This window comes from Panulirus ornatus, chromosome 9 (assembly GCF_036320965.1).
Source record: "Panulirus ornatus isolate Po-2019 chromosome 9, ASM3632096v1, whole genome shotgun sequence".
In the NCBI taxonomy this organism is placed as follows: domain Eukaryota; kingdom Metazoa; phylum Arthropoda; class Malacostraca; order Decapoda; family Palinuridae; genus Panulirus; species Panulirus ornatus.
The window spans coordinates 3,933,583-3,956,150 of record NC_092232.1 but is presented as its reverse complement, the minus strand read 5'-3'; the positions used below and the strand labels follow the sequence as shown (position 1 = coordinate 3,956,150).

Here is a 22,568-nt window from a genome sequence, read left to right as displayed (position 1 = left end):
GTTTCTCACATGAATCAGCCACCAGCGCTGTATCATCAGCGAACAACAACTGACTCACTTCACAAGCTCTCTCATCCCCAACAGACTTCATACTTGCCCCTCTTTCCAAAACTCTTGCATTTACCTCCCTAACAACCCCATCCATAAACAAATTAAACAACCATGGAGACATCACACAACCCTGCCGCAAACCTACATTCACTGAGAACAAATCACTTTCCTCTCTTCCTACACGTACACATGCCTTACATCCTCGATAAAAACTTTTCACTGCTTCTAACAACTTTCCTCCCACACCATATATTCTTAATACCTTCCACAGAGCATCTCTATCAACTCTATCATATGCCTTCTCCAGATCCATAAATGCTACATACAAATCCATTTGCTTTTCTAAGTATTTCTCACATACATTCTTCAAAGCAAACACCTGATCCACACATCCTCTACCACTTCTGAAACCACACTGCTCTTCCCCAATCTGATGCTCTGTACATGCCTTCACCCTCTCAATCAATACCCTCCCATATAATTTACCAGGAATACTCAACAAACTTATACCTCTGTAATTTGAGCACTCACTCTTATCCCCTTTGCCTTTGTACAATGGCACTATGCACGCATTCCGCCAATCCTCAGGCACCTCACCATGAGTCATACATACATTAAATAACCTTACCAACCAGTCAACAATACAGTCACCCCCTTTTTTAATAAATTCCACTGTAATACCATCCAAACCTGCTGCCTTGCCGGCTTTCATCTTCTGCAAAGCTTTCACTACCTCTTCTCTGTTTACCAAATCATTTTCCCTAACCCTCTCACTTTGCACACCACCTCGACCAAAACACCCTATATCTGCCACTCTATCATCAAACACATTCAACAAACCTTCAAAATACTCACTCCATCTCCTCACATCACCACTACTTGTTATCACCTCCCCATTTGCGCCCTTCACTGAAGTTTCCATTTGCTCCCTTGTCTTACGCACTTTATTTACCTCCTTCCAGAACATCTTTTTATTCTCCCTAAAATTTAATGATACTCTCTCACCCCAACTCTCATTTGCCCTTTTTTTCACCTCTTGCACCTTTCTCTTGACCTCCTGTCTCTTTCTTTTATACATCTCCCACTCAATTGCATTTTTTCCCTGCAAAAATCGTCCAAATGCCTCTCTCTTCTCTTTCACTAATACTCTTACTTCTTCATCCCACCACTCACTACCCTTTCTAAGCAACCCACCTCCCACTCTTCTCATGCCACAAGCATCTTTTGCGCAATCCATCACTGATTCCCTAAATACATCCCATTCCTCCCCCACTCCCCTTGCTTCCATTGTTCTCACCTTTTTCCATTCTGTACTCAGTCTCTCCTGGTACTTCCTCACACAGGTCTCCTTCTCAAGCTCACTTACTCTCACCACCCTCTTCACCCCAACATTCACTCTTCTTTTCTGAAAACCCATACAAATCTTCACCTTATCCTCCACAAGATAATGATCAGACATCCCTCCAGTTGCACCTCTCAGCACATTAACATCCAAAAGTCTCTCTTTCGCACGCCTGTCAATTAACACGTAATCCAATAACGCTCTCTGGCCATCTCTCCTACTTACATAAGTATACTTATGTATATCTCGCTTTTTAAACCAGGTATTCCCAATCATCAGTCCTTTTTCAGCACATAAATCTACAAGCTCTTCACCATTTCCATTTACAACACTGAACACACCATGCATACCAATTATTCCCTCAACTGTCACATTACTCACCTTTGCATTCAAATATATATATATATATATATATATATATATATATATATATATATATATATATATATATATTTAACTTTCTAAAATGGGAAACAGAAGAAGGAGTCACGCGGGGAGTGCTCATCCTCCTCGAAGGCTCAGACTGGGGCGTCTAAATGTGTGTGGATGTAACCAAGATGTGAAAAAAGGAGAGATAGGTAGTATGTTTGAGGAAAGGAACCTGGATGTTTTGGCTCTGAGTGAAACGAAGCTCAAGGGTAAAGGGGAAGAGTGGTTTGGGAATGTCTTGGGAGTAAAGTCAGGGGTTAGTGAGAGGACAAGAGCAAGGGAAGGAGTAGCAGTACCCCTGAAACAGGAGTAGTGGGAGTATATGATAGAATGTAAGAAAGTAAATTCTCGATTAATATGGGTAAAACTGAAAGTTGATGGAGAGAGATGGGTGATTATTGGTGCATATGCACCTGGGCATGAGAAGAAAGATTATGAGAGGCAAGTGTTTTGGGAGCAGCTGAATGAGTGTGTTAGTGGTTTTGATGCACGAGACCGGGTTATAGTGATGGGTGATTTGAATGCAAAGGTGAGTAATGTGGCAGTTGAGGAAATAATTGGTATACATGGGGTGTTCAGTGTTGTAAATGGAAATGGTGAAGAGCTTGTAGATTTATGCGCTGAAAAAGGACTGGTGATTGGGAATACCTGGTTTAAAAAGCGAGATATACATAAGTATACGTATGTAAGTAGGAGAGATGGCCAGAGAGCGTTATTAGATTACGTGTTAATTGACAGGCGCGCGAAAGAGAGACTTTTGGATGTTAATGTGCTGAGAGGTGCAACTGGAGGGATGTCTGATCATTATCTTGTGGAGGCTAAGGTGAAGATTTGTATGGGTTTTCAGAAAAGAAGAGTGAATGTTGGGGTGAAGAGGGTGGTGAGAGTAAGTGAGCTTGGGAAGGAGACTTGTGTGAGGAAGTACCATGAGAGACTGAGTACAGAATGGAAAAAGGTGAGAACAATGGAAGTAAGGGGAGTGGGGGAGGAATGGGATGTATTTAGGGAATCAGTGATGGATTGCGCAAAAGATGCTTGTGGCATGAGAAGAGTGGGAGGTGGGTTGATTAGAAAGGGTAGTGAGTGGTGGGATGAAGAAGTAAGATTATTAGTGAAAGAGAAGAGAGAGGCATTTGGACGATTTGTGCAGGGAAAAAATGCAATTGAGTGGGAGATGTATAAAAGAAAGAGACAGGAGGTCAAGAGAAAGGTGCAAGAGGTGAAAAAAAGGGCAAATGAGAGTTGGGGTGAGAGAGTATCATTAAAAGATGTTCTGGAAGGAGGTAATAAAGTGGGTAAGACAAGGGAGCAAATGGGAACTTCAGTGAAGGGTGCAAATGGGGAGGTGATAACAAGTAGTGGTGATGTGAGAAAGAGATGGAGTGAGTATTTTGAAGGTTTGTTGAATGTGTTTGATGATAGAGTGGCAGATATAGGGGGTTTTGGTCGAGGTGGTGTGCAAAGTGAGAGGGTTAGGGAAAATGATTTGGTAAACAGAGAAGAGGTAGTAAAAGCTGTGCGGAAGATGAAAGCCGGCAAGGCAGCAGGTTTGGATGGTATTGCAGTGGAATTTATTAAAAAAGGGGGTGACTGAATTGTTGACTGGTTGGTGAGGTTATTTAATGTATGTATGACTCATGGTGAGGTGCCTGAGGATTGGCGGAATGCGTGCATAGTGCCATTGTACAAAGGCAGAGGGGATAAGAGTGAGTGCTCAAATTTCAGAGGTATAAGTTTGTTGAGTATTCCTGGTAAATTATATGGGAGGGTATTGATTGAGAGGGTGAAGGCATGTACAGAGCATCAGATTGGGGAAGAGCAGCGTGGTTTCAGAAGTGGTAGAGGATGTGTGGATCAGGTGTTTGCTTTGAAGAATGTATGTGAGAAATACTTAGAAAAGCAAGTGGATTTGTATGTAGCATTTATGGATCTGGAGAAGGCATATGATAGAGTTGATAGAGATGCTCTGTGGAAGGTATTAAGAATATATGGTGTGGGAGGCAAGTTGTTAGAAGCAGTGAAAAGTTTTTATCGAGGATGTAAGGCATGTGTACGTGTAGGAAGAGAGGAAAGTGATTGGTTCTCAGTGAATGTAGGTTTGTGGCAGGGGTGTGTGATGTCTCCATGGTTGTTTAATTTGTTTATGGATGGGGTTGTTAGGGAGGTGAATGCAAGAGTTTTGGAAAGAGGGGCAAGTATGAAGTCTGTTGTGGATGAGAGAGCTTGGGAAGTGAATCAGTTGTTGTTCGCTGATGACACAGCGCTGGTGGCTGATTCATGTGAGAAACTGCAGAAGCTGGTGACTGAGTTTGGTAAAGTGTGTGAAAGAAGAAAGTTAAGAGTAAATGTGAATAAGAGCAAGGTTATTAGGTACAGTAGGGTTGAGGGTCAAGTCAATTGGGAGGTAAGTTTGAATGGAGAAAAACTGGAGGAAGTAAAGTGTTTTAGATATCTGGGACTGGATCTGGCAGTGAATGGAACCATGGAAGCGGAAGTGAATCATAGGGTGGGGGAGGGGGCGAAAATCCTGGGAGCCTTGAAGAATGTGTGGAAGTCGAGAACATTATCTCGGAAAGCAAAAATGGGTATGATTGAAGGAATAGTGGTTCCAACAATGTTGTATGGTTGCAAGGCGTGGGCTATGGATAGAGTTGTGCGCAGGAGGGTGGGTGTGCTGGAAATGAGGTGTTTGAGGACAATGTGTGGTGTGAGGTAGTTTGATTGAGTAAGTAATGTAAGGGTAAGAGAGATGTGTGGAAATAAAAAGAGCGTGGTTGAGAGAGCAGAAGAGGGTGTTTTGAAATGGTTTGGGCACATGGAGAGAATGAGTGAGGAAAGGTTGATCAAAAGGATATATGTGTCGGAGGTGGAGGGAACGAGAAGTGGGAGACCAAATTGGAGGTGGAAAGATGGAGTGAAAAAGATTTTGTGTGATCAGGGCCTGAACATGCTGGAGGGTGAAAGGAGGGCAAGGAATAGAGTGAATTGGATCGATGTGGTATACCGGGGTTGACGTGCCTTCAGTGGATTGAATCAGGGCATGTGAAGCGTCTGGGGTAAACCATGGAAAGCTGTGTAGGTATGTATATTTGCGTGTGTGGACGTGTATGTATATAGACGTGTATGGGGGTGGGTTGGGCCATTTCTTTCGTCTGTTTCCTTGCGCTACCTTTTTTGCTGCTGTCTCCCGCGTTTGCAAGGTAGCGCAAGGAAACAGACGAAAGAAATGGCCCAACCCACCCCCATACACATGTATATACATACGTCCACACACGCAAATATACATACCTACACAGCTTTCCATGGTTTACCCCAGACGCTTCACATGCCCTGATTCAATCCATTGACAGCACGTCAACCCCGGTATACCACATCGATCCAATTCACTCTATTCCTTGCCCTCCTTTCACCCTCCTGCATATTCAGGCCCCGATCACACAAAATCTTTTTCACTCCATCTTTCCACCTCCAATTTGGTCTCCCACTTCTCCTCGTTCCCTCCACCTCCAACACATATATCCTCTTGATCAATCTTTCCTCACTCATTCTCTCCATGTGCTCAAACCATTTCAAAACACCCTCTTCTGCTCTCTCAACCACGCTCTTTTTATTTCCATACATCTCTCTTACCCTTACGTTACTTACTCGATCAAACCACCTCACACCACACATTGTCCTCAAACATCTCATTTCCAGCACATCCATCCTCCTGTGCACAACTCTATCCATAGCCCATGCCTCGCAACCATACAACATTGTTGGAACCACTATTCCTTCAAACATACCCATTTTTGCTTTCCGAGATAATGTATATATTTTTTTTTTTTTTTTTTTTTTTTTTTTATACTTTGTATGTTCATATTGTGAAAAATGCTCGAGTCATTATCAGTGCAAGCAGAATCTGCTAGTATAGACTTTTAGCCTTTAGAAGATATTTCATCTGACTTGGATATTTAGAATACTATTAGTTAGTTGCAGAAGTATTATAAAGAATATGTTATTGGTTGTTGTCTTCTTAGTGAGGGTTGTTTCATATTTGGTGTTAGGAATTTTACTATCCTTAGTTCATGCACTTACTGTATAAGTTGCAGTCTTCCCGTAACATACATAGTAGGTACATACAAAGATAGGTATTGTAAAGTGGTAGGTAGCTAGGTCATATAACTACTCTTTTCATTAATAACATTATCAGTCTTTAAGACTTCCGCACTTTTCTTAAAGCTTCCACACTTTTCAGATTCTTTTTCTCTTTATCCCTCGTACTCTTTCCCCTTTCAACTTTTGCAGAACCAGTTTCATCTCACATCTCTATAAGTCATCCTTAGCTTTCTGTTTGAATATTCTTCTTATTGTGCTGATTCCATGTATGTAAAGCAATGGCATGAATACAGTGGTATCCCAAACCAGTAATATTATTATCTTTTTTTTATATTATTATACTTTGTTGCTGTCTCCCATGTTAGCGAGGTAGCGCAAGGAAACAGACAAAAGAATGGCCCAACCCACCCACATACACATGTATATACATACACGTCCACGCCTGCACATATACATACCTATACATTTCAATGTATAGGTATGTATATGTGCTATTGACGTTTGTGTGAATAAATTGTACATTTCCTTTTCCATAGCCAGAGGTTGAACCATTATGTGACATTCATTTTTTTTTTTCATTCATTTCAAGCTAAAAGTTTGTTTCTAAATTGTTCTTACATTTTTCATATGTATATATATGTATGTGTGTGTGTGTGTGTGTATGTGCATATGTGTGTGTGTGTGTGTGTGTGTGTGTATATGTATATATATATGTATATTATCCCTGGGGATAGGGGTGAAAGAATACTTCCCACGTATTCCTCGCGTGTCGTAGAAAGCGACTAGAGGGGACGGGAGCGGGGGGCCGGAAATCCTCCCCTCCTTGTATTAACTTTCTAAAATGGGAAACAGAAGAAGGAGTCACGCGGGGAGTGATCATCCTCCTCGAAGGCTCAGAGTGGGGTGCCTAAATGTGTGTGGATGTAACCAAGATGTGAAAAAAGGAGAGATAGGTAGTATGTTTGAGGAAAGGAACCTGGATGTTTTGGCTCTGAGTGAAACGAAGCTCAAGGGTAAAGGGGAAGAGTGGTTTGGAAATGTCTGGGGAGTGAAGTCAGGGGTTAGTGAGAGGACAAGAGCAAGGGAAGGAGTAGCAATACTCCTGAAACAGGAGTTGTGGGAGTATGTGATAGAATGTAAGAAAGTAAATTCTCGATTAATATGGGTAAAATTGAAAGTTGATGGAGAGAGGTGGGTGATTATTGGTGCATATGCACCTGGGCATGAGAAGAAAGATCATGAGAGGCAAGTGTTTTGGGAGCAGCTAAATGAGTGTGTTAGCGGTTTTGATGCACGAGACCGGGTTATAGTGATGGGTGATTTGAATGCAAAGGTGAGTAATGTGGCAGTTGAGGGAATAATTGGTATGCATGGGGTGTTCAGTGTTGTAAATGGAAATGGTGAAGAGCTTGTAGATTTATGTGCTGAAAAAGGACTGATGATTGGGAATACCTGGTTTAAAAAGCGAGATATACATAAGTATACTTATGTAAGTAGGAGAGATGGCCAGAGAGCGTTATTGGATTACGTGTTAATTGACAGGCGTGCGAAAGAGAGACTTTTGGATGTTAATGTGCTGAGAGGTGCAACTGGAGGGATGTCTGATCATTATCTTGTGGAGGCTAAGGTGAAGATTAGTATGGGTTTTCAGAAAAGAGGAGTGAATGTTGGGGTGAAGAAGGTGGTGAGAGTAAGTGAGCTTGGGAAGGAGACCTGTGTGGGGAAGTACCAGGAGAGACTGTGTACAGAATGGAAAAAGGTGAGAACAATGGAAGTAAGGGGAGTCGGGGAGGAATGGGATGTATTTAGGGAATCAGTGATGGATTGCGCAAAAGATGCTTGTGGCATGAGAAGAGTGGGAGGTGGGCTGTTTAGAAAGGGTAGTGTGTGGTGGGATGAAGAAGTAAGAGTATTAGTGAAAGAGAAGAGAGAGGCATTTGGACGATTTTTGCAGGGAAAAAATGCAATTGAGTGGGAGAAGTATAAAAGAAAGAGACAGGAGGTCAAGAGAAAGGTGCAAGAGGTGAAAAAAAGGGCAAATGAGAGTTGGGGTGAGAGACTATCAGTAAATTTTAGGGAGAATAAAAAGATGTTCTGGAAGGAGGTAAATAGGGTGCGTAAGACAAGGGAGCAAATGGGAACTTCAGTGAAGGGCGTAAATGGGGAGGTGATAACAAGTAGCGGTGATGTGAGAAGGAGATGGAATGAGTATTTTGAAGGTTTGTTGAATGTGTCTGATGACAGAGTGGCAGATATAGGGTGTTTTGGTCGAGGTGGTGTGCAAAGTGAGAGGGTTAGGGAAAATGATTTGGTAAACAGAGAAGAGGTAGTAAAAGCTTTGCAGAAGATGAAAGCCGGCAAGGCAGCAGGTTTGGATGGTATTGCAGTGGAATTTATTAAGAAAGGGGGTGACTGTATTGTTGACTGGTTGGTAAGGTTATTTAATGTATGTATGACTCATGGTGAGGTGCCTGAGGATTGGCGGAATGCGTGCATAGTGCCATTGTACAAAGGCAAAGGGGATAAGAGTGAGTGCTCAAATTACAGAGGTATAAGTTTGTTGAGTATTCCTGGTAAATTATATGGGAGGGTATTGATTGAGAGGGTGAAGGCATGTACAGAGCATCAGATTGGGGAAGAGCAGTGCGGTTTCAGAAGTGGTAGAGGATGTGTGGATCAGGTGTTTGCTTTGAAGAATGTATGTGAGAAATACTTAGAAAAGCAAATGGATTTGTATGTAGCATTTATGGATCTGGAGAAGGCATATGATAGAGTTGATAGAGATGCTCTGTGGAAGGTATTAAGAATATATGGTGTGGGAGGCAAGTTGTTAGAAGCAGTGAAAAGTTTTCATCGAGGATGTAAGGCATGTGTACGTGTAGGAAGAGAGGAAAGTGATTGGTTCTCAGTGAATGTAGGTTTGCGGCAGGGGTGTGTGATGTCTCCATGGTTGTTTAATTTGTTTATGGATGGGGTTGTAAAGGAGGTAAATGCAAGAGTCCTGGAAAGAGGGGCAAGTATGAAGTCTGTTGGGGATGAGAGAGCTTGGGAAGTGAGTCAATTGTTGTTCGCTGATGATACAGCGCTGGTGGCTGATTCATGTGAGAAACTGCAGAAGCTGGTGACTGAGTTTGGTAAAGTGTGTGGAAGAAGAAAGTTGAGAGTAAATGTGAATAAGAGCAAGGTTATTAGGTACAGTAGGGGTGAGGGTCAAGTCAATTGGGAGGTGAGTTTGAATGGAGAAAAACTGGAGGAAGTGAAGTGTTTTAGATATCTGGGAGTGGATCTGTCAGCGGATGGAACCATGGAAGCGGAAGTGGATCATAGGGTGGGGGAGGGGGCGAAAATTTTGGGAGCCTTGAAAAATGTGTGGAAGTCGAGAACATTATCTCGGAAAGCAAAAATGGGTATGTTTGAGGGAATAGTGGTTCCAACAATGCTGTATGGTTGCGAGGCGTGGGCTATGGATAGAGATGTGCGCAGGAGGATGGATGTGCTGGAAATGAGATGTTTGAGGACAATGTGTGGTGTGAGGTGGTTTGATCGAGTAAGTAACGTAAGGGTAAGAGAGATGTGTGGAAATAAAAAGAGCGTGGTTGAGAGAGCAGAAGAGGGTGTTTTGAAATGGTTTGGGCACATGGAGAGAATGAGTGAGGAGAGATTGACCAAGAGGATATATGTGTCGGAGGTGGAGGGAACGAGGAGAAGAGGGAGACCAAATTGGAGGTGGAAAGATGGAGTGAAAAAGATTTTGTGTGATTGGGGCCTGAACATGCAGGAGGGTGAAAGGAGGGCAAGAAATAGAGTGAATTGGAGTCATGTGGTATACAGGGGTTGACGTGCTGTCAGTGGATTGAAGCAAGGCATGTGAAGCGTCTGGGGTAAACCATGGAAAGCTGTGTAGGTATGTATATTTGCGTGTGTGGACGTGTGTATGTACATGTGTATGGGGGGGGGGGGGGTTGGGCCATTTCTTTCGTCTGTTTCCTTGCGCTACCTCGCAAACGCGGGAGACAGCGACAAAGTATAAAAAAAAAAAAAAAAAAAAAAAACATTTCAATGTATACATATATATACATACACAGACATATATACACAATTCATACTTGCTGCCTTTATTTATTCCCATTGCCACCCTGCCACACATGAAATGACACCCCCCTCCCCCGCACACGCATGAGGTAGCGCTAGGAAAAGACAACAAAGGCCACATTCGTTCACATTCAGTCTCTAGCTGTCTTGTATAATGCACCGAAACCACAGCTCCCTTTCCACATCCAGGCCCCACAAAACTTTCCATGGTTTACCCTAGACACTTCACATGCCCTGGTTCAATCCATTGACAGCATGTCGAACGCAGTATACCACATCATTCCAGTTCACTCTATTCCTTGCACACCTTTCACCCTTCTGCATGTTCAGGCTCCGATAGCTCAAAATCTTTATCACTCCATCCTTCCACCTCCAATTTGGTCTCTCACTTCTCATTCCCTCCACTTCTGACACATATATCCTCTTTGTCAATCTTTCCTCACTCATTTTCTCCCTGTGACCATACCATTTCAATACACCCTCTTCTGCTCTCTCAACCACACTCTTTTTATTACCACACATCTCTCTTACCTTTTCATTACTTACTCGATCAAACCACCTCACACCACATATTGTCCTCAAACATCTCATTTCCAACACATCCACCCTCCTCCACACAAACCCTATCGGTAGTCCATGCGTCGCAAGCATTTAACATTGTTGGAACCACTATTCCTTCAAACATACCCATTTTTGCTCTCCAAGATAATGTTCTTGCCTTCCACACATTCTTCAATATCAAATAGAATATTAAATGAAATTATCTTTTCACATGAAAGTCTCATTTTGCTCAATCCAAAAAGCATTTATCTCTCTGGACACAAGCAATGTTTATGGATCAGGTAGTTCTCCTTCTTGCATTTTGAAGGACTAAACTTTCAAATGTGCAACTGTGCTGTTTTTACTGTTTGGCTTTTGCTTAAAAGCTAAAATTTTTTCTGCCTTGTGGAAACAGGCATTGGTCCATGTAATCCCAAAGAATGTGTGGCCATTTTAGCCCTTCTGACTGTTATTCTGTTGTTCTGACTTCTAATATTTCTAAACTCTTGGAGTCTCATTGAGTCTCATAACCTAAAACATCTTGAATCTCACAGCTTTCTCTCATATCGTTAGTATGGCTTTCAGAAAGCAGGATCCACTGGTGATATCCAGTCCTATCTTGCTACTATCTGGTCATCATCCCTAAGAGACTTTAGCAGATTCCATGTTGTACCCCTTTATATATCAAAAGCTTGAAGCTCCCCTCTTTTAGCTTTCTTCCCTCACACTGTTCCATGATTTTTAGCTTCATTTCTACCAGATCTTGTCCCACAAATTTTTATGAAGCAGCCTCCACGTCTTCCATGCTCAGTCTGTATCTCATTAAATCATAAATTCCTCTGTAAACTCATATAGGATTCCCAGTGGAGCAGGTGCACTCTGGTTAAGTTTGATTTCCTTAAAACCTAGTTTGTGCTAGTCTTTCTAAAATTCCCCACCACCTTTCACAACTTTCCCCATCCCTTTTGATGGACGTGTCATTCTTCCAATTTACATTATAAATATACTTGGTGTCATTGTAACATTTTACCTGTTTTGGAAACCTCACTTTACATGACTGTCTAAGTCTATGTATAAGAACCTGGGAGACCTTTTCAAGATGCTGTAAATTCATCTCTGAGACCAGTTTTTTGTTGTACAAAGGATGGATCCATCCATGTATAGATTACTGCTCTTACATCTAGAGAGAGTCTAGTTCTTTATACTTACTGGACAGAACAAGTCCAAAGCATTCTGCCTTATCAACTCTCCTAGCTTGACTTCTGTAACTTGATTCATTGATTCAGTTCTCTTCTATAGGTAGTAGTTTGACTTGTGCTCCTGAAAGTTGGCTTCTTGTGTGACCCCTGCCAGTATAATACTTATCACAGTTACTGTATGGCTTTAGGGAACTCAAAGGTGGATCATTTCGACACTGTTTCTCTCCCTAAACAGAGAGCTTTCGAATTCCATACACTGTGCCTTTCCCAGCAGCTATGGCTTGTCCCTTTTTAAAAAGGCAGGTTTTATACTTTGCCCAAATCTCTTTAGATGTTTTCTCTCTTCTCTCCTTACTGCTCATTTCGGGTAAGGATTCGCCTTAATGTGGACTTTTGTAATTGAAAAAAGACAAGCCAGTATGTACTGAGAGGGTAATGCAGTCTTCCAAAATGTTTGCTGCTCTGAATATTTGATGTGGGAATATGCAGCTGTTGTCTATAACCCTTCCAATGCAGAAGTCTTGAAATCAAGTGAATCTATCCTTAAGTAGCTTGTTATGTCAAGATTATTGGTTTTTGGTAATTCTGAATATCTGTATTACATCATCTCATAATCTTCTATCTTCCCATTCCTGAGCTAAGTTGATTATCCTTAGGTCCACTGTATATTTTGAGCATGTAGAATTTTCAAATGTTAGAAAAAAACATCTTGAGCATGTTATTAGAATTAACCAAATATATTTTCTTGATAAAATGATAAACTACTCACCCTTGTAAGAATTGCTTATGTGTGGAATGTGCCTTTTAATTCATGCTGTTCTGCTACAAGGACTAATGTCAGCCATATGTAATGAGATGCATGGTATTTTTGGAAATTTTTATAACAAACAAAAGGTTTATAACGTACTAAAGGTTTTCATCACTGATATTTGTTATTTTGTAAGAATGCCATAGCATCACTTATCATTTCATAATGATAGGGCATATATCTCATATAGACCCCCTTGACATGTTCATGTGACTGACTATTGCATGGAAAAACTCATACTGTAGCATGTAGTAACGATGTGTAGGAAATCACTTCCAGCATTAATGGCCAAATATTTTGCCTGGAGGCAGAGACACTTGATTGAAGAGTTTTCATGTGTATGTCCCAGCTACTGCAAAGAGTATGTGAAATACTGTAACAAATACAAACTGTGTGAAATACTGTAACAAATACAAACTGACCATTGTGAATGGGTTAAAAGTGTAATGTTGTTGTATGTATGTACTGTATATGTACAGTATGCACAGTATATGTTGATACAATATGCACAGTATAGTAGGTAACTCTAGATTAAGAAACATTATGCATATGTATGTACAAAGGAACCTCTTTTTAATGGGGCCTCATATGGAAAAGAATTGTTTACTAGACATGAGAAAAAACACTCATTTAATGGATACTGTAAAAGTTATAAAGTCTGTCAAACATAGAAAGAGAACTGTTGAATATATCCACCACCATCTTCATTTACATTTTCTAAGCCAGTTGTGTACAGCTTTCCATAATTTGCATCAGTTCAGACTCAGGTATTCTCATTTTAGCTATCTCTTATGTGTATTTAGAGAACATTTTAAAATCATTACATCTAGAAAATAGCCTGCAAGTGTGAGTATGGGTAAAACATCTCAGGTGCCTTGGAAAGGGTTTAAGATAGACTCAAAGATGCATGCAATATGCTGGATTGAGACAGGCGAGCATCAATCATATGTGTGTTAATCACTTGGTGTAACTACCTCTACCATTAAAACGATATTTGATAACAATGAAAGGATAAGAAGAACTAGTTGTTCCACCATGTCTTGAGTTGCTACAATTTTTTCCTGCACAAAGATTAAGCTCTTGGATATGATGAAGAGCAGGCCAGGAAGGTGTACGTGCACTATCAAAGCATGCTAATGATGATCAACAGCACTGCAAGTTCTAACCAGCTTGTGAATGTTATAGAATTTACTTTTACTTTTATTAACAATGCTTTTGTTTTATCTTCAAGTCCATGACTTACAATATTAAGTCACATTGACAATTTGCAGGGTATTCTCTCTGAATTATCTGTATACCTTCTAGCATTACCCACACTAATCAGTGAGTTTCTGATATCCTTCACTATCACAAACAGAATTGAAAGGACTCATTGGTCTGTTGCTGTTTGAATCCCTTTGTATTTGACTTGAGTTTTCAAGTTGTAACTAAAGTAAAGTTGATGATGAAAGTGTGGCTCTCAGTGATAGATGATGAATAGATGGACAGAAGACGATGACATTGGGAAGAGCAATCCGAAGTGTCTGCTGTGCTGTAAAGATGACACCAAAATGTAAAATTTAGGTGAGACACAATGAATATAAAACTCCCCTTGTTCTTAAACTCGTGTTGTTTTATACATCTTCCATATTTATTTCTGTAGTTGTGTCGTTACGCCCAGGGAAGTCATGAAAATATGTTTTTGTTTACATGACATTTACTTACAGGTGTCATGGAAAAGCTGGGTTTAGGACCAAATGAATTGATGAAAGAAAATCCCCGGCTCATCTATGCTCGTCTCACAGGTTTTGGGCAGTCTGGACCCTTTGCTGACATGGCTGGACATGACATTAATTACTTAGCACTTTCAGGTTAGTATTATCCTCCTATTTCTTTGATATGTAACTTCCTTTAAAAATTGTATTACCTTTATACATATCTGATCTCTCATGGAAACCCCACTCTACACAGTCAGCTTATTTTTTTTTGGAAACTTGGAGTTTTGTTGAGGTACCAAAGATTTTTCTCTTAACAGGTTTTCAGATTTTATAAGGGATGAATTTTTCTTTGTATGGAATATTGCTTTCTTATATCAGAGGTGATTCTCGCTCAACACATGCTCATGCTAGAAGAGTCCAATCTAAAGCAGTCTGACATCATCTTTTTCAATCTGAATGCAGAATTTGACCTTTTATCTCTATGCAGCATTTTCCATTGTCTTTCTGTCTTTTTTAATATTACTTTGCTGTGTGCCTCTGTATCAGCTATTTGTAAGCCTCTCCCTTTTGTTAAGCCATGAAATAAAGTTAAGCCACTGTCTTGTATGATTACGGTGTGCCATTGGCAATGAGGGATAGGCTGCAGTGATGCTTGTTTCTTTCCCTGTACCACAGAGCATTGGGTCTCTTTACATTCTCATGTTTTTCGTAACAGCTATGGACTGCCCCTTTTCAGAGGATGAAATTTCCACCTTCTCAGAAACACTTTAATTATTCTCCTCATTTGTCTTTATTTCTCTCTTTGTATAGTCTCCTTATTTTTAGATTCAGGGTGTGGCCTTGATGACTTTTGTTCATAATTGAAAACTTTAGCCTGAAAGAAAAGTAATGTCTCTTTATGTCTAGGGGGCTGGTTTACCTATAAACAAATGTAGCATGGTTTTGTTTCAGAATGATGGTTTTTATGTTAGAATTTTCATGCCTATAGTATTTTGTGAGCTATTTAGAAAAGCATTCGTGGTCATCAACATGCAAATGAGTAACTGCATACATGCTTATTCTGGTAACCACCTAATATTGAGGCAGCAGACCATATGTCTCATTATCTTTTTTTTATGGAATGAGAGTTTATTTTGTCAAACATGTGCCAGCTTTTGTTGAATATATGCACTCCTCCTTTTCTGTTATTTTGTCTTAGGGTTTTTTTAGTTGTGCAATAAAGTGGAAAGACGGCAGAAGCTATTGTCTAATTGATATGAGAGTACAATAGGTTGGTCCACACTTACATAGACATGTAAGTGTTTACATGTTGATGTTGGTACATGTTGTCATTGCCTTTTGTGCCTTTTTTGGTGTATGCCACAAGCACAAAGAAGGGTTTGTCAAAAGTATTTTCTTATTTCTTATTGCTTATTATTGTACCAAGACAACATTTTAACATGTTTCAAGTCTGTTCTTGTAAATGCTGATTTGGTGCCTCTTCATATGGTGTTGAAATATATTCTGTGTTACCTGAGCTGCTTTTAGCCAAACAAATATGCTGGACCTTAATTCAAATAGTTGTAGGCATTGCTATTAATTCATCTGTACTTGACAGAGTGGAAGTAGTTGGTACTTAAAAAAAGATTGAAATATTCTGCATTTGCCAACCTACTTTAGATGTTGGAAACAATACATGTTGATTATGATGATAACGAAATTAATTTACAGGCCTGCTGTCACTGCTAGGTCGCAAGGAAGACCGACCAACGCCACCCATCAATTTACTAGCAGACTTTGCAGGTGGAGGACTCATGTGTGCATTTGGCATAGCTCTAGCCTTGTTTGAGCGTTCAAAATCAGGTAGGTGCATGTCTAAACATTAACTAGTGTTCAGTTAGAATTGTAGAATTGTACCAGTCACTATTGAAACATTATTATCTTTACTTCTGGAGGTGATATTTGAAATTACCCTCTTTATACCACAACACTCTAATTCATTCTATTCCATGCATGACCTCAATCCTGCTGAATGTTCAGGCCCCAGTAAATCAAAGCCTCTTTCACTCCAAACACATGTCTCCTTTTTGATCTTCCACTCCTACCTCCCTTCATTGCATACATTTTTATCCTATCTGCATATCCAAATGATAATGATAATTCTTTTCTTGCTTGTTTGCCATTTCCTGCATTAGTAAAGTAGTTCCAAGAACAGGAACAGATAAAGGAAAGGCCCCATTTGTTCAAATCCATTCTCAAGATGTCATATGTAATGCACCATCACAATAGAAGTAACCTTGTTAATTTCAAATGTGGTCAGATACCCATTTTCCCTATATCTTTGTTTAAGAATTGTTCAGTTTCAAAGCAAACTGTAATAACATCATCATGTTGGGCATAAACAGATCCTCTGATCAATCATGGAAACCCCACATAATCAACATCACAAAGTCTGCTTCCCAAAAGTTAGGAATCTTGTATATGTGCCATGATTACTTCTTTATCTTGTGAGCAGGTATTTCGTATCTACAGGGTTTTTATTATCCTAAGTATGAAATGGGAGGGTATTGATTGAGAGGGTAAAGGCATGTTTGGAGCATCAGATTGGGGAAGAGCAGTTTGGTTTCAGAGGTGGTAGAGGATGTGAGGATCAGTTGTTTGTTTGGAAGAATGTATGTGAGAAATACTTAGAAAAACATATGGATTTGTATGTAGCATTTATGGACCTGGAGAAGGCATATGATAGAACTGATAGAGATGCTTTGTGGAAGGTATTAAGAGAATATAGTGTGGGAGGTAAGTTGCTAGAAGCAGTGAAAAGTTTTTATCAAGGATGTAAGGCATGTGTACGAGTAGGAAGAGAGGAAAGGGATTGGTTCCCAATGAAAGTCGGTTTGCGGCAGGGGTGCATGATATCTCCATGGTTGTTTAAGTTGTTTATGGATGGGATTGTTAGGGAGGTGAATGCAAAAGTTTTGGAGAGAGGGGCAAGTATGCACTCTGTTATGGATGAGAGGGCTTGGAGAGTGAGTCAGTTGTTGTTCACTGATAATACAGCACTGGTGGCTGAATCAGGTGAGAAAGTGCAGAAGCTGGTGACTGAGTTTGGTAAAGTGTGTGAAAGAAGAAAGCTGAGTAAATGTGAATAAGAGCAAGGTAATTAGGTTTGGTAGGGTAGAGGGACAAGTTAATTGGGAGATAAGTTTGAATGGAGAAAAATTGGGGGAAGTGAAGTGTTTTAGATATCTGGTAGTGGATTTAGCAGCGGATGGAACCATGGAAGTGAAAGTGAGTCACAGGGTGGGGGAGGGGATGAAGGTTCTAGGAGCATTGAAGAATGTGTGGAAGGCAGCAACGTTATCTTGGAGAGCAAAAATGGGTACGTTTGAAGGAATAGTGGCTCCAACAGTGTTATTTGGTTGTGAGGCATGGGCTATAGATAGGGTTGTGCGGAGGAGGTTGGATATGTTGGAAATGAAATGTTTGAGGACAGTATGTGGTGTGAGATAGTTTGAACAAGTAAGTAATGAAAGGGTAAGAGAGATGTGTGGTAATAAAAAGAGTGTGGTTGAGAGGGTAATAATAAATAAAAGCATGAAATGTCACTTACACATCTGGGGATGGCTCAACCTCTTCCTCAGTATTAACTAGAATGGAATCAAAAGCTTACTGTTTCATTAATTCTCCTGGCATTACTTCTCTTCAACCTTCCCTTTCTATACGCTGTAATGTTGCTGCTTTCTGTTCTGTACTTTTTATTCTGGCTTTTGATCTCATGAACTGTCTGCAATTGTTCTCATCCTAACAATTAGACCCATGCACATGCTTAGTTGCTACTTACCAAAGCTTGTGTGTGGAGACTAGCCACATAAGGATTGGCTATTATGATGCCTCGCTCTTCTCTCAAACAGCTAAGCTGTGGAATTCACTTCTTTCCTCTTTCTTTCCCTCTTCATATAAACTTTCTTCCTTTATGAGTCTAGTCTATGATTACCTGTGGAACCCTGATAGATTTTTATCTTTTACTTTTTTCTTTCACCTGAGATTCACTTTCTTCTTTCACCTGAGATGGCCTTTAATGAGAGCATGATTCAGAACTGATTTGCTTTGCATGAGCAGCAATTGGCATCATCTGTTTATCAGCATTACATTGTTCCCCTGAAAATACTCAGTATGTTTCATACTGTACATTGTATTATACATTCTTGCATCATTTCTTAATTTTTTCATGTCAAGATGTATCGGATGTCCTCATTCATCAAAATATATTGGATGTCTTCATTCATTTCTTTACTTTGTTTAGTGAAGCTAATGGTGATAGAATGCATAACTCTTTAGACTTCTTTATTAATGTATTCACTTCTCTAATTTAGTCTTTATAACTAGCACCACCACTACTTACCAAGAAAGATTAGGGTAGCTAAGTTTGTATGTTAATCAGTGATGTCACGGTGCCTGACTTTGCTATGAGGACACTTTGTTGCAGGTCAGGGTCAAGTCATAGATGCAAATATGGTGGAAGGGGCTGCATATACAGGGGCATGGTTGTATTCATCTCGTGATATGTGGCTTTGGGGAAAACCTCGTGGTTGCAACTGGTGAGTTCCTACTCCAGATTTCTTTGTTGTAAGTCATTGTGTTGTTTTATTATGAGTGAATTTTACCTTTATATTCTACTTGCATTACCACTGCTACCACTTGATACAAAAGGACCTGATTTTTTTATTCTGAATGTTAAATTTAGAGAAACAGGTAAACTGTAATGTTTCAGAGCATACAGTTGAGTATTTAGGGAAATTATTTCAAGCAGTATTAGAGAATATGATATGAAGAATGCACTCATCATATTCTTGTGCATTGTAGATAGAAGTGAATAATTAGGAATAGATAATTAAGAAAGCTAAGAGCAGACTTGGATGCAAATAAAGGAATGTATCAGAATATTAAAAGGTTAGGACATGGTTTTAAAGGAAGGATGAAGAGATCACAAATATGGATATTGGACTGTTATCAGGGTGAGAGGATAGTTGCTGATGATTAAACCAATCCCTGAAGTCCACATTTTACTTCATTTGGTTGAAAGATTAAAAAACAGAAATCCAAGAATAGATTAAGGAAAAACAAAGCAAAAGTGAGCCGGTAAGTGGAAGAGGCTCATTCCTCTGTTCTTAACACTGCCTCGCTAATGCGGGAAATGGTGAACATGTATGAAAAAGAAAAAATGGACTAAAGGAGGGCATGTGAAGCATCTGGGGTAAACCATTGAAAGGTATGTGGGGCCTGGATGTGGATAGGGAGTTGTTGTATCGGTGCATTACACATGACAGCTAGAGACTAAGTGTGAACGAATGTGGCCATTTTTGTTTGTTTTCCTGGCACTACCTCACTGAAGCAGGGGGTAGCGATGCTATTTCCTGTATGGCTGGGTAGCAACAGGAAGGGATGAAGGCAAGCAAGTATGAATAAAAAAATGTGTATTGTAGTCAGATAAGGTTACTTTTTACTGTGACACTGCCTGCTGCTTTCACACCAAAAGTGTATTGTAGTCAGGTAAGGTTATTTTTACTGTGACAGCCTGCTGTACTCACACCCACACCTCTCTCAGTACATAGTTAGTTCTGTAATGCACCCTGTATCATTAATGGTTTGGGATGTTCCAGTTATCATGGTACTGGGGAGCTAGTAAATGTTCCAGAAAATGTCATGATGAATCAGGACAATTATTTGGAAGTAATGAATGATTTTCTCCCAGCACCAAGATTTTTTATATTGGACAGTGCCTCTTCTCATGCTGCAAGAGTGGTTAGAAGATTTTAGTGCCCTACTTTAGTGAATGGCCCAGTAGTATCCCAGATCACAGCCTGATGAAAGTCTCTGGTGTGTTCTCAAGTGCTGCTTACATGACCATAACAATTCATTCATCCCTAAGTTAGAGGCAGTTTCTTCATCTCCTGAGCTCCTCCAAAACTTAGTTGACACCATTCCTCAAAAGTTTAAGGACTGCCTGAGTGCAACAGAATCTAATAGAAGGGGTAAATGTTATTTTCCCTTATTTATGTAAACTAAGCATAATTTTTTTTCAGCTTGTGCGTCTGCTTTCCACTCGGACTTTCTATTTACAAATACATATGGTCATGATATGTATGCACCTTTACCTATAAACAACAAAATGTTGCACCTTCTCATTTGGGGTGTATTTAAGAAACTTTGTATGGTTGATATGATCCTGTTATATTTCTTTTGAGTTACTATATGAGTCTGAAAAGAGTACCTAACTTAACTCTTCATCATTATTTCAGGCTAGATTCTGGTGCCCATTTCTATGATACTTATGAGACAAGTGATGGCCGGTACATGGCTGTGGGAGCTATTGAACCTCAGTTTTATCATCAATTCATCTCACTTCTTGGCCTTAACCCTGAAGAAGTGGGCCAGTTTGATGACTTTGATGCTATGAAAAAATTAATTCAAGATCAGTTTAAGAAAAAGACTATGACTGATTGGATGGAGGTAAGATAAATTAATCTGTTGCTAGTAATAAAGATCAGAGTCTAGTACTGTACACAAGAATAATGAAAGCATGACTAGTAGTGTATAGTTTGTCAGAGTCCTAAAGATATAAGGGGGTTCTGAGTGAACCATTGTTGAGAAAAATTGTATATGTACCAATATGCTTTAAGCATATGGAGATGAGTGAACAAGGAAGGACTTATAGGATGGAGTTGTCAGAAGTGGATGTATCAAGGGGGAGGGTGAGACCAAGATCATGGAAGGATGGAGTGCTTGTATATCAGGACCTGTATTGGTAATTGAACATTTAGGAAGGCAAGAGGTATGCATTGGATAAAATGAAGTATATTGATGCATTATATTAGTCATCTTATTGTCTTAGGTTGAAAAAGGGTAGATTAAGCTGCAAAGATAAACTTGGAGAGATCTGTGGGATTTGGTTGTAGATGATAATTCCTGATTTTGGTGCTTTATACATGAGAGCTTGAGATTGGATATATGCAAATGAGGCTGCTGTTTTTTGTTCCTCATTCTGCCTCATAAAGCAAATAAACTGACTCAAACTATTGAAAAGCCTACACAAAATCCATCCAGAAACAACTGCCCATTCACTTTTCACTCCTGTTGTTACCAGCAATGCAATTCAACCTGAAGAGCTCTCTTGCTACAACCATATCATATCAAACTTTACTCATAAAACAGTACAGCCCACTTGCAGTCCAAGCACTTAAAGGTATCTTCATCTTCTGGCTACAGAACAAATATCATCTTTTGGCTGCACAACAAAATTTCCAACACCTGGAAACTGACCAAGATAATATCAGTCCTAAAACTCTTCAACCCACCCAACTCCCTCATTTTGCTGCCCTATATCACTTTTACTCTCATTATCTAAACTCTGTGAAAAAATAGTCCGCATTAGATCTAAAGAAAACATTCAACTCTTACCCACACAGCATGGCTTAAGGCTCATACACTTTACTACAACACTACACTACACTACTCTTACTACTTGACCTCCCATTACCTCAGGCATCCTTCAACTTGAGGATTGTTTTGTATTCATGTCACAATCACAACTCATTAACACCACAGTAACATCACCCAACATGCAACACTGCATTTCTTAGGACAGTGGCTCAACTAAGACAGAATGTCTGCATTTCCACAGAAGTCTTCACTAACTCATTTAACCCCAGATGGACATAAATTCAGTTCACACCCTCCAACTACCTTGAATGGACAGGCTCTTCCCTGTAAAAAACACCACCCTTTATAGGCATCCCATGCAACACAGCATTTTCTCTCCATACCAATAGCACCAACAGTTAGGGAGCAGCTGAGTAGAGTGTGTTGGCAGTTTTGATGTAAGAAACCAGGTATTTAGTGATGGGTGATTTAGATGCGAAGGTAAGTAATGTTACAGTTGAGGGTATGGTTAGGGCAAATGGGGTATTCAGTGAATGGTCTCGCTAATGAGTGTTGTATGCGAGGTTCTGGAAAAGATTATTAGACTGCAAGTGGATAATTTTCTACTGAGGAGAAATTATAAAGTGAGAAACAGCAAGAGAGTGAGCTCAGTCTTAGACTAAAGTGAAGTCTGGGTAGACTGTCTGTATCTGGACTGCCAGAAGGTATTTGACACTGTACCTTATAGGAAGCTGGTTATGAAGCTGAATCACCAAGCAGGAATAAGGGGAACACACTTTTGTTGGATAGAAGGTTATCTCAGTCAGAGGGGCCTGATCCATATGGGTTGAGGTGACCAGCTGAGTGCCACAGGGTTCAGTTCTGGGACCATTACACTTCTTGATCTACATTCA

The 22,568-nt window shown here is 40.0% G+C and overlaps 1 protein-coding gene across 6 annotated transcripts in view; it reads left to right on the top strand.

The window, feature by feature from the left end:
• Amacr (Alpha-methylacyl-CoA racemase) overlaps positions 1-22,568 on the top strand; it is a 196,050-nt gene that overhangs the window by 171,497 nt on the left and 1,985 nt on the right. For all 6 annotated transcript variants that reach the window (XM_071664542.1, XM_071664543.1, XM_071664539.1 and 3 more), the window contains exons 4-7: positions 14,266-14,409; positions 15,967-16,098; positions 18,722-18,833; positions 20,535-20,745. In XM_071664542.1, coding sequence (XP_071520643.1) covers positions 14,266-14,409; positions 15,967-16,098; positions 18,722-18,833; positions 20,535-20,745 — 599 coding nt within the window. The remainder of the gene's footprint in view (positions 1-14,265; positions 14,410-15,966; positions 16,099-18,721; positions 18,834-20,534; positions 20,746-22,568) is intronic.